At 41.7% G+C, this 11864-nt stretch overlaps 2 protein-coding genes across 6 annotated transcripts; one reads left to right on the forward strand and one right to left on the reverse strand.

The window, feature by feature from the left end:
- Positions 1–332: 332 nt before the first annotated feature.
- rbbp5 (retinoblastoma binding protein 5) lies at positions 333–3919 on the reverse strand. 4 transcript variants are annotated; one of them, XM_065266208.2, is made up of 14 exons: positions 3742–3919; positions 3332–3357; positions 3065–3237; positions 2842–2982; positions 2602–2764; positions 2418–2527; positions 2218–2337; positions 1992–2145; positions 1845–1916; positions 1640–1757; positions 1492–1561; positions 1134–1378; positions 968–1045; positions 333–641 (listed from the first exon to the last, which is right to left on the reverse strand). In XM_065266208.2, exons 1-14 carry the CDS (start codon positions 3758–3760, stop codon positions 589–591), a joined length of 1542 nt encoding a protein of 513 aa, XP_065122280.2. In that variant the 5' UTR covers positions 3761–3919; the 3' UTR covers positions 333–588. The 4 variants fall into 4 exon arrangements, with proteins under 4 accessions (XP_065122280.2, XP_065122279.2, XP_065122278.2 ...); XM_065266207.2 differs by having other exon boundaries at positions 1134–1384; positions 3742–3918; XM_065266206.2 differs by having other exon boundaries at positions 899–1045; positions 3742–3917.
- Positions 3920–5386: 1467 nt separating this feature from the next.
- cry3b (cryptochrome circadian regulator 3b) lies at positions 5387–11771 on the forward strand. Of its 2 annotated transcripts, XM_065243160.2 has the most exons (14): positions 5388–5543; positions 5969–6143; positions 7432–7540; positions 7616–7758; positions 7837–8024; positions 8113–8210; positions 8285–8425; positions 8508–8819; positions 8892–9043; positions 9149–9351; positions 9479–9583; positions 9660–9740; positions 9819–9896; positions 9976–11771. In XM_065243160.2, the coding sequence occupies exons 2-14, from the start codon at positions 5986–5988 to the stop codon at positions 10074–10076; spliced, it is 1869 nt and encodes a 622-aa protein (XP_065099232.1). In that variant the 5' UTR covers positions 5388–5543; positions 5969–5985; the 3' UTR covers positions 10077–11771. The 2 variants fall into 2 exon arrangements, with proteins under 2 accessions (XP_065099231.1, XP_065099232.1); XM_065243159.2 differs by having other exon boundaries at positions 5387–5543; positions 8892–9351.
- The last annotated feature ends 93 nt before the right edge of the window (positions 11772–11864 follow it).

Genomic DNA, 11864 nt, shown 5'->3' on the forward strand with positions numbered 1-11864 from the left:
TATATAGACAGAATTTGATTGAATTATTTGTGTTTAAACTAAATTTTCGAGCATGTGTAACAACAAACCCTCTGTTTGTTACAATGAACGCCACCTATGGGGTAACGTTTGCACCCTCATTTGATGACTTTAAATGTTTCTGAATAAACCCAAAATGGAATCCAACGTTAGAAAACAGCACAAAATGGACCTGAATAACAGAAATGTGTCTTTCTCTCATTCACACACCACTGACTCCACCTGCTGGACACTCACGGTCAGTACAGCACTCAAAATGGAGGCAAGATCCTGCGGATGTTGATCTTAAAAGACATCACAAACTGACACAAAGGTGTCAAAAACAAACTGGTTTAATATGTATAAAAAAAGAAAACAACCTGACCAGTCAAGAAATCTCACAGAATAACAAAACGAGTATCATCATGTGACCATTGTGATCAGATCTACTCTACACAACACACATGCTGTCCATTCCCTCGGGATCTACGCGAGGAGCGGATCTGAGAGACGTGTGATGTCCTTCTGTCATAATGTAACACAAACACAGAGTCTTTAGAGTCCATATAAAGATGCTGATAGACGGGGAAGTCAGTCCAAACCATGAACTTCATGCTGCTTGTATGACGACGAGAGCAGATTTCCTGAAAGAGGTGAAGATCAATTAAACGCAGCACTGCAGGTCATCAATGCAAAAACAATACAGACACAAAACAAGCAGCGCAGGAAAGCAAGCAGGAAGTAAATCACAGCTGAGCTCGAAACCACCGAACCAGAGCAAAGTCCAGGAACAGAACCAGCAGCAGCACCAGACGAGGTCCGCTGGAGCTCAACACAGACACACTGACTGCAGGGAGCTACAGAAGGCAAGCGGGGTCAGGGGTCGCTCTCAGGGTCTTACCTGGTACTGGTGACACGTCTGGTCTGCTCCTGTCTCTGCTGAGTTTGGGTCTAAACGGGGAATCTTTACCTTTAGAGCCCTTCGGCCGCCCGGCTGCTTTCTTCTTGGACTTACTGTCGCCCTTCACGCCGAGTAACGGATGCACCTCTGATAGACACAGACAGACAGAAAGATGAAGGGAGTTATCATTTGCGGATGTGAACATAACTACATCCTTAAGTTGAATCCATCTCACCATCGCTGGGAACGCCCTGCAGTTCTATATTAGTGGTCCGGATCTTCTTCTTGGCCGGTCCTCCATCAGTAGTCGGCTGTCTTTGTTTTTTATCCCCAGTGGCGCTGTGAATCGATCCGTCTTCCGTCGCAACGTTCTGACCTGCGGCATCCGGCGGCGGTCCGAATGGATTCTCCTCCGGGTCCTCCACCTCCGGAGCGATGGGCAGGTACAGCAGCGCTTTATAATCCTCCAGCTCCTCATCACTGTGACTCAAAACACACAAATGCACACACGGGCCGATAAGCTTTTCTAATCAGAAATGTGGCAAAGTGATGTGATTTCTGGATGGCTGGTTTGGCTCGAGATCTTTACTAACCTGCTGCAGAAAGCTGCTATTGGATCAACCGTAGTGACATCCACCTCTTCATCTTCAGCAGCGTCCGCACCTGACACACAGAGAGATGTTTATTACATGATCATGAGATGATGAATGAGTATAGCTGATGTGTGTGTGTGTGTGTTACCTGTCTGCTCTGGTTCACTCTTGTCTTCATCTTCGATGTCAAACTCTGATTCTCTTTCTTCATATTCAACATTCTCATCCAGCTCTTTAAAATCAGGAGCAAATGCACTCCAGTTCTCCTACACAACCCGACACACACACAAAAACCATGCAATCTCGTCCTACACATATCTGAAAGATTTGTCTCGTTTTATTTCTTTACTCACGACTTGGTTCTGGGCCCATATGGAGACGACGCCGCTGGAGATGGAGGCAATGATTGGTCGAACTGGGTGCCACTGCACAAACACACAAATATTTCAGTTGTGTATTTATCCTCATGTAGTAGCTGATATTTGGATCACATTTCTCACCGCCACATCCAGCAGAAGTTCTCCTCGTGTCCCGTGCAGGATCTTCACCAGATTCCCGATGCTTTTCTCCCAGATGTAGAGCGCGTGCTGTCGTGCTGATCCCGCCACAATATACTCGCCGTCACCAGAGAAACAGCAGCGTTTCCACGGCGTCCTGCGACACAGATCTGATCAATCCAAACACAATCACAAACACAAACACTGACATCATCGGAGAGGTGTTTACCTGTTCACCAGGTCCTGGAGTTTCTGCATGGGCTCCGGTTCTCCATCCCGCCCGCAGGTGAGAATTTCCCGGCCGTCGTACACGCGGATGATTCTGTCGGCGGTGTTGATCAGGAAACAGCTGGAGGAGATCGCCGTAATCTTTTAGTGCCGTTTCTTGATATTTACAAAAGATGAATGAGGAGTGCGTTTATATCTCACCTGCCCTTCCGTGCAAACTCGATAGATTTGATGGCCGTGGTGTTGCTGGTTCCTGTCGTCACTCGAAACGACGCAACGAGATCCTGCGTGTTTGTGTTGAGCACCAGAATCTGTGATAAGACAAACATTTAGAGAAATTTCACAAGTGTAAATCAGTGACCAGCTGCACGGCTCGACCTCTGACCTTTCCTTTGGCATTGCCCGTGTAGATGTATTCGCCTCGCCGGTCAAATGCCGCCACCACATTCAGATCAGAGTCGTCGTCTACGGGCAGCACCACGTGTTTAGAGTCAGACAGCGTGAGCAGGACGGGCGCTGACTTCATGGGACACACCAAAACCTTATCCCTAAAAATCATTACATGTGATTGACAGCACAAAGTGCGCACACACATTAGAGAAATGACCATTTAGTAGGCACTCACATGTCTCTGGGGTGATACTGCAGTTTGAGAATCGGTGAGGGGAAACGAAATCTTTGGTCACAATCTCCCGTCAGGACGTCCCACTGAGACACGATGTTATCTGTGGAGGCGCTCACCAGCTTGTGTCCGTCTCTGCTCCAGCTGCATGACAAACAAACAGTATGTGATGATGTGACCATCAAGACATGCATGTGTGTGTGTGCATGCGTGTATGTGTGTGTACCTGAGTGAGCAGACAGGGTGTATGTGAGCACTGATGATTTTGGCGATGCCTCGCGTCAGAAAGTCCCAGATGACGATTCGTCCGTCATTGCAGCCGACAGCCAGCAGTGTCCCCCAGCGGTTAAATGTGCAGGTGAGGGCCATGCTGATGCAGTCCAGAGTCCCATCTGCCTCCTGCACACACAAACACAACACACACAGTCAACACAAAAACTTTATATCATATTAAACTCTTAGTGGATCTTAAATTATATTTGTGTTGCTGTACCTCTGGATAATTCTGCCCGAACGACTCTGTGAAACAGAAAACACTTCTGATTAATGCATTTTAATAGAGGATTAAATTATTTGTATATGTTAACATGCACATGATTGCATTTATGCAGTGTTTGATGGGATTCAAACTCATGGCTTCAGTGTCAGCTACAGTAACACCCAACTCTATTATTATATTCATGAAATATCTTTAATCTGACATTCATAACAAAGGTTTTGTGCAGGTTAATAAACATAAAACATTTAATGAGTACAGATTAAGAAAATATCATATAAATGTTTGTGTTAAAATATTTAATATTATGTTCCTATACAGGTTTGTTACTGAATGTTTATAAACATGAAAAGAGCGCTAACAGCAGATAGCACAAAGCTAACACATTCACAAACCGCTAAACTCACCGAGCAACTCCAGATTCATCACTGCTGCTTTAGAAACAAAATCTCAATGATGAAATATCAGAAACACTAAAAAAATGAATGAAAAACCACACAAAACGGACGATATTTAAAACATTGGGGATGGGCGACTGGCGCGGAGCTGCGAGGAAGGACCCCAAAACAAATCGCCCCGGCGAGCGCCTGAACAAAACTCAACACTACCGTAAACCTTACGTGGGAACGAAAGATGGTTGAATTAAAGTGGTTAAAGTTGTTATGGATACGACTTAAACTAACTAACTAAACCATTTAATAAACAATTCATTATCTGTTGTACCTTTGACTGTGTCAAAATAGTTCATATTAATAGAAATTCAACAGATACACAATCCTTTACATCAAAGAAAAACAATAGCACTTTACACAATTAGACCTGACAATGGGAGATATATCAAATATGCATATATACATGAAATATATTCCCTTAACACACTAAACAGCCAGTTCACTACTTCAAAGTGGATTTTTTTTTTTTATAGATTTCAGATGCAAAATACCGAAATTATGCCACAATATAAAGTGGGTTATGCAGTTTATTTTTTAAAAGATTTATTTTTATAATTTATTTATTTGTTTTTAGTTTTGATGAGAGTTATTCAATCTAAGGTTTTTCAGAAAATGTTAAGGTTAAAGGAATGTTTTGGGTATAAAAGCTTCCGAGAGCACCTAAAGGTTAAAAGGATGAAAATATGCCCTTCTTTTTTTCTTTTAACAGTACTTGCTTTGCTTCATCAATATTTAAATAAAAACTAATCACCTTATTATACTGTAAGTTACAGTAATATACAATAGAAATGTTAAGAGATGAGTTGCACTCTGTAACTCATCTTTTAACATTTCTATAGTATATTTTTATTTAATATATTATAATAACTGTTATTTTATGGTTAAAAGTACAGTTTGGGCAAGAATGCTTCGACAAAGATGAAAGGATAAATCCTGAATAATTGGTAGAGGTAACGCGAAGGTCTTCTTTTGCGTAGTTTCCTCTCATGAACGCTATTTTCATCTGGCGTACAGAAACACGGACCTCAGATCCAAAATGGCGATCTGTGGAGCTGCACTCGTGATCATCCGGGTCCCTGAGGACGTGGCCAATCAGACAGACGATTGGAGAAAAAGGCGGGGCGAAGGTCTTCGGAATTTCGGCAATTACATGTTCACTATTGGGCCTAAATAAAGAATGAACCACTGGGGCGCACGTAAAAATTCTCCGAAATGTTATCAAGTGTCCAAAACTGATCAAAACATATTGCAAAGCTCTCTTAGTCCACGCCGCATAAACGTGAGACTGTGTTTTGACGTCACAGAAGGATGGACCAATGAGTAGCTTCCTTATCTGGGACACGAACAGGCTGACTTACTGCGGCGGTGCGCCGGCGGTATAGATGTACTTGAATAGAGGCGAACACATTACTTTAAACATAATCTCTTACGTGATTATAGTGATTTTATATAGATACATTATAACGAATGTATCACATAATCTGTATTAAAAACTCACAGTTACACATATGTCTTTAAAATCTGTATAAATAATGATTAAGATGCAGTCTACCATATCCACATCTATACCTATGCTGAAGTCTATCGTTTCGGCGCATGCGCAGTTGGCATCAGTGTTATGAAAGCGCCCGGTTTTGTGTAACTGGGCTGAAGTGTGTTGATCAGATGCAGCAGGGATCAGATCTTCATACAATCTGAGATGATTTTCTCACTCGGATTTACTTAAATCTCACTCTTCTGTTTTTATAACACCTCAGGTGAGTGATGCCTTAACACACGAGTGCGTTTTGATTGAAATATAAAGAGAAATAAATGTTACATAAAGTCATGACCCACTTATATAAATCATTCAAATATATTTAATACAAATCTAGAACTGCTAGTATTCATAAACAGTGTGCTATGTTATGTGACACCGACTGTAAATGATCCAATTAAATATAGAAGAGAAAATTAATAAATAACATTTTATCAGAAAATATATACTGAACTTATATATACTTATATTGAACATCAGTTTATTATCATCATGTTTGTGATGGATTTTATACATTTAAAATAATAATAATAATCATAATAATAAAATATAATTTTTGTTTCTTAAAAATAAGCAATAAATAAAAAATAAAATATTTGTTTTATTTTTTAATGCAATACTTGTTTATTCATAAATGTGTTACAGAAGAGTTCTGGATCATCATGGTGGTAAACTCCATCCACTGGTTTCGGAAGGGACTGCGTCTCCATGACAACCCTGCCCTTCTGGAGGCGGTGAAGGGGGCCGATACGCTGCGCTGTGTCTACTTTCTGGACCCCTGGTTCGCCGGAGCCTCCAACCTCGGGGTCAACAGGTGGAGGTGAGAGACATCAGACACACATACAGTACAAATATTCAGATCATTATGATATTAAAGATGACATAGAGTGAAAACTTGACTTTTTCCATGTTTTAGTTTTATAAGTGGGTCCCCAGTGCTTCTATCAACCTAGATAATATGATAAAGATCAACCCAGTTACTTAGTTTTGGTAAACCATTCTCTGCAAGCATGTGAAAAAATAGCTCATTGAAATTTGTCTCCCCTTGTGATGTCAGAAGGGGATCTTATTATAATAATACCGCCCCTTAATCTGCACTATCCAACCACGGCACTGACATTTAATGCAGATAGAGAGAAAATAATTGACAGCGCAAACCACCATTATGGTGATCAGTGTTTGCATAATCAGCTCTTTTGCATTAAAGAATGCACCCCCAAAAAATGTAAGATGTTATAATAAATTATCTGTGGGTTATTTTGAGGGGGACACCAAATATTTATTTGACATCTTAAAAAGTCTTGTAAAATGTCCCCTTTAAACTAAACACTTATCTATCACACTCCTGATACGTGTCAGAGTCTCTTGGATTGATTTGCAGGAATTCAGAAAGTTGATCTATAAATCAGCTGCTATTATTGGCGGGTAAGTTAGTAGTATTACTGTCATATTATCATGTTAAACTGATAGAGAGAGAGAGAGAGAGAGAGAGAGAGAGAGAGAGAGAGAGAGGGAGGGAGGGGGAGGGAGAGAGAGAGAGAGGGGAGGGAGGGGGAGAGAGAGAGAGAGAGAGAGAGAGAGAGAGAGAGAGAGAGAGAGAGAGAGAGAGAGAGAGAGAGGTTTACAGTCTGTTATGTCAGGCATTGGGGGAGAGAACACTATGTTCCGGACTCACCCGTGCCAGAGGTTTTGATCCCAGAGCGAGAGAGAAGAGAGAGACACTGGCAGACTGCCCGACCGCTCAGGAACAAAATGTTCGGAGATGATTTTCTCCTTAAGTGACTTCACTGCATGAATAAAAAACTGCTGTGATTTGTCAGACGGTGAGAGTTTGATGTGAACAATTTAAAACATGTCAGTAGGTCAGAAGGTCAACACACACATGTACAGACACACACACGTGATCTGACACCAGACAAATCGGCACGTGATGAGTAAATAAATCCGTCTCACAGTCAGATTAGATTGAGTGGTTTGTGTCTCCCTCTGCTGGTGTCTTTAAACTCGGTTGTTCCCATGACCTCATACAGACACTTCTGTATATTAAGTTTATTGAATTATGAAGTTCTTACTATGATGAAGATGATGATGATGATGGGTTTGTTCAGATTTCTCCTGCAGTCTTTAGAGGATCTGGACTCTCGTCTCCGTGAACTCAACTCGTGTCTGTTTGTGATCCGTGGTCAACCTGCCAACATCTTCCCTCGACTCTTCAAGGTAACAGCAGCAGATCTCAGATCACAAATATCTGCACGTATACAATGTGTTTTCCCACAATGCACCTGTCTGCAGGAATGGAAGGTGAATCGACTGACGTTCGAGTGCGACTCGGAGCCGTTCGGTAAGGAGCGAGACGCTGCGATAAAGAAACTGGCATCTGAAGCCGGAGTGGAGGTCGTTATGAAGATCTCGCACACGCTTTATGATCTGGACAGGTGAGGAACTTCAGGAACATCTTTAAATGTCTAGTAAAGGAATGAGATGAATTGATTTATTGTGTGTTTGTGTGTCAGGATTATAACACTGAACGGCGGTCACCCTCCTCTCACATACAAACACTTCCAGACGTTAGTGAGCAGCAGTATGGAGCCACCAGAACCTCCAGCAGAACCTCTGAGTAAAGATCTCATGAGGAACTGTGTCACACCTGTCAATGAAAACCATCGGGAGAAATACAGCGTACCACAACTGGACGAACTGGGTAACACACATGCACACACATATAAACATACACACAAACACACACACAGGACAGATGGATTATATCTAACGTGTGTGCTTGTGTTCAGGGTTCGACACTGAAGGTTTGGCTCCTGCTGTTTGGCCCGGAGGAGAATCAGAGGCACTGAAGCGCATGGAGAGACACCTCGGACCTGACGCCGCTGCTGTACGACTATACAACACAACATTACACAATATTAAACTAGAAAGTAAACACAACTTAATCCAGGCTGTTTTCAGGCATGGCAGGAGAACTTCGAGCGACCCAAGATGAACTCCAGTCCTTTATTGGCGAGTCCTCTTGGATTGAGTCCGTATCTGCGTTTCGGCTGTCTGTCGTGTCGTCTCTACTACTATAAACTCACAGAGCTCTATAAGAAGGTCAGACTTATACACAACCTGATTGAAAACATCACAAAAATGCACCTGTGATGTACAAGTATTGATGTTTGTGTGTCCTCAGGTCAAGAAGAATGACAACCCGTCCATCTCGCTCTATGATAAGATCCTATGGAGGGAGTTTTTCTACACGGCGGCTACGAATAATCCTCGATTCGACCGGATGGAGGGAAATCCCATCTGCATTCGGATCCCGTGGGACAAGAACGCGGAAGCGCTGGCCAAATGGGCGGAAGCTAAGACTGGTTTCCCTTGGATCGACGCCATCATGACCCAGCTGCGTGAGGAGGGTTGGATCCATCACCTGGCGCGTCACGCCGTGGCCTGTTTCCTGACCCGTGGAGATCTGTGGATCAGCTGGGAGGAGGGCATGAAGGTACGGAGCCTAGTGCATTATGGGTACGGTGTGACTGAATGAAGTCGTGTGTAACCGCCGGTGTGTCCGCAGGTGTTCGAGGAGCTCTTACTGGACGCAGACTGGAGCGTGAACGCTGGCAGCTGGCTCTGTCACTCCTGCAGCTCTTTCTTTCAGCAGTTCTTTCACTGTTACTGTCCCGTGGGCTTCGGACGGAGGATCGACCCTAACGGTGACTTCATCAGGTCTGTGATGTCAGGGTTTGTGGGTGGAGTCTTTGGGTTGGTTACTTTTGGTTTTGTGAAGGTTGTGATGAGACGCTGCGGTTTAATCTCTCCGTCTCATTCCAGACGTTACTTACCTGCCCTCCGAGATTTTCCAGCCAAGTTCATCTACGATCCCTGGAACGCGCCGGAAGACGTGCAAATCGCCGCCAGGTGCGTGATCGGGGTGGATTATCCCAAACCCATGGTGAACCATGCGGAGGCCAGTCGACTGAACATCGAGAGGATGAGACAGATCTACCAACAGCTCTCCAGATACAGAGGACTCAGTAAGATCTTCACACATCTTTGCTTTTATGAATTCAAACTGAAGTCGATTTTGCACCGGATCTGCTGACCTTGGGACGGATCCGGTTCTGTTGTCCATGTCTGATTCTCCTCATGTATGTCTGTAAGGTCTCCTTGCCACCGTGCCGTCCAATCACATGGAGGAGGCGAGCGTGAATGAAGGCAGAGGAGTCTTGGCGTCTCCCGCGCCCCAGAGGAGCGTGCCGTCTTACCGTGAGTCTTCTTCATGTTCAGATGTACGAGTGTGGATGTAAAACAGCAAGATGTAAATTCTGTGTGTGTCCAGCAGGGGTCAGAAGAGAGCAGCGTGACGCTCGCGAGCAGCCGGGAACCAGCGGTGTGAAATACAGGAGACACCGACACGCACTTAGTGAGATCACAAACATCTCTCTTTTTATACTTTGTATCAAGTTCAATCAGTTTTATGTAAGTTTTATGTCCTCTACAGGCCACCGTACGTCGCCCTACGTCACTCAGAGTGATTTGACAGGCCACGCCCACCAGTTTGCGGTCCCGCATCAACCAGGTATGAAATAAATCAATTCTGTTCAACGTTACATCAGAAAGACTTTTTTCATTTTTATTGGTTGTTTCTGTGTCTTCAGGACCTTTGCCTCTTGGGGGCGGGACAGGAAAGAGAGAAAGGGAGGCGGAGCATGACAGTCGCAGGAGTGATAATGGCCCCTCCTCCTCATCCCACTGCTGAATATGTAAAATGTATGATAAACGTTCCTCTTGTGTTACTATACGTTCACACCAGACGCGTATGAAGCGAATAAATTGCGCTATTTACACCTAGATGTATGTTTGAATATTTTTTGTTAATTTGCTTCATTTGCGCGTGTTTTTTGTTATATATATATATATATATATATATATATATATATATATATATATATATATATTTACTTTTTTCAATTTACCAGATTGACTGACCTCCTCGCTTACTTTCTTTCAAGCAAGATCCTTTTTATTCTGTTTCTATAAAAGTACAAAGCGACAGTGATTTTGTCCTCCGTTGTTCATACTTCTGCCTCCGCTCGCTACGTCATAATCACGTCATTTACTAGAGCAAACTTCTGTTTGGTTAACGCGGCGTGAATATCCGCCAAAGTTCAGATTTTTTGATTTGCGCGAGTCACGCGTTACGCAAATCAAATATTTCTGCCACGTAATTTGTGCTAAACGCACCACAGGATGTCTATCGCACCTTTGCATTGACTTGTAAATCACTTGTGCTTAACGCTTCATTCGCGTCTCGTGTGGACGTACAGTCAAACACAGTATTGCTCTTATGAGTAATTTTTAAATTATTTTTAAGCAAATCTCCATGGTGCACAGGCAATTTTAAACATTTCTACGAAAATGAAATTATTGTCCCAAATACTGATTTTAAAAATCAAATGTGAGAAAGATGTTTATGTGAATATTTTTTCCCTGATATTAGTTAACTGAAAAGAGTCTTCACACCAAATTTATAATGAATTGCTGAAGTCTCAAAATCTCTTCCAGATAATAAAACTTTGATCTTAATGTGAAGTGTAAATAAAAGTCCTCAATGAAGGGAAAACCCCAAGCAGTGTTTCTGGCCCAAATCCAATCACGTGTTAAAGTCTTCATGTATTTTTACAGATAAATATTGATAATCATTTGATCTGGTGTCACAAACAGCCAAAGAAGAACAAACGTCAGTAAATACAGACAGCTTCTCCATCACATCACCTCACGTGTAAATACCTGCAGCTAAAGTCACATGACATTGATCTTCTGTCTCTTGTGTGCTTGTATTTATTCAGAGATGAAGATCATTCAGTTGTGTGTTTAGTTTAGGTTTTATTTATTTGACAGGTCTTCCATGTAGGACTGGAAAACGATTTATTGCGACCAATGTTTGCATAATAAAAGTTTTTGTTTACATCATTCATATGTTTTTGTATAGTATATAATAATAATAATGTATATAAAAATATAAAAAAGAAATATTTATGTGTATATACATATATTATATTTATATATAATTATAAATAATATTTGAATGTATTTTTGTATATGTATGTGTGTGTATTTATATATACATAATTATTATACACACACACATATATGATGTAAACAAAAACTTTTATTCTGCAAACCTTTAGTCGCAATTAATCGTTTTCCAGCCCTACTTCCACGACTCGTGACCAGAACAAACTAAACTATTACTGAACTTTATTCCTGTTAGTTTCTTAAATTATCGGTGTATTGTAAGGTGTTTTGTATCTTATAATGCTGTATATAATTATTTACTGCCTTTTCATTTTGACTGAATCTTCATAGCAGTTTTTAATATTAATGATAAATACTGTGTCTTACTGTGTGTCTGTAAATCTCATATTTATCTGACTAAAACTCTTTAAACAAACCGAGTCTTTTTATTTAATTCTGTTTATCTGTGTTTTAAAATTTGATATACATTTATTTAGATGCTATAGCAGCACATCTGTTAATATCATGT

Source organism: Paramisgurnus dabryanus, chromosome 24 (genome assembly GCF_030506205.2).
Source record: "Paramisgurnus dabryanus chromosome 24, PD_genome_1.1, whole genome shotgun sequence".
In the NCBI taxonomy this organism is placed as follows: domain Eukaryota; kingdom Metazoa; phylum Chordata; class Actinopteri; order Cypriniformes; family Cobitidae; genus Paramisgurnus; species Paramisgurnus dabryanus.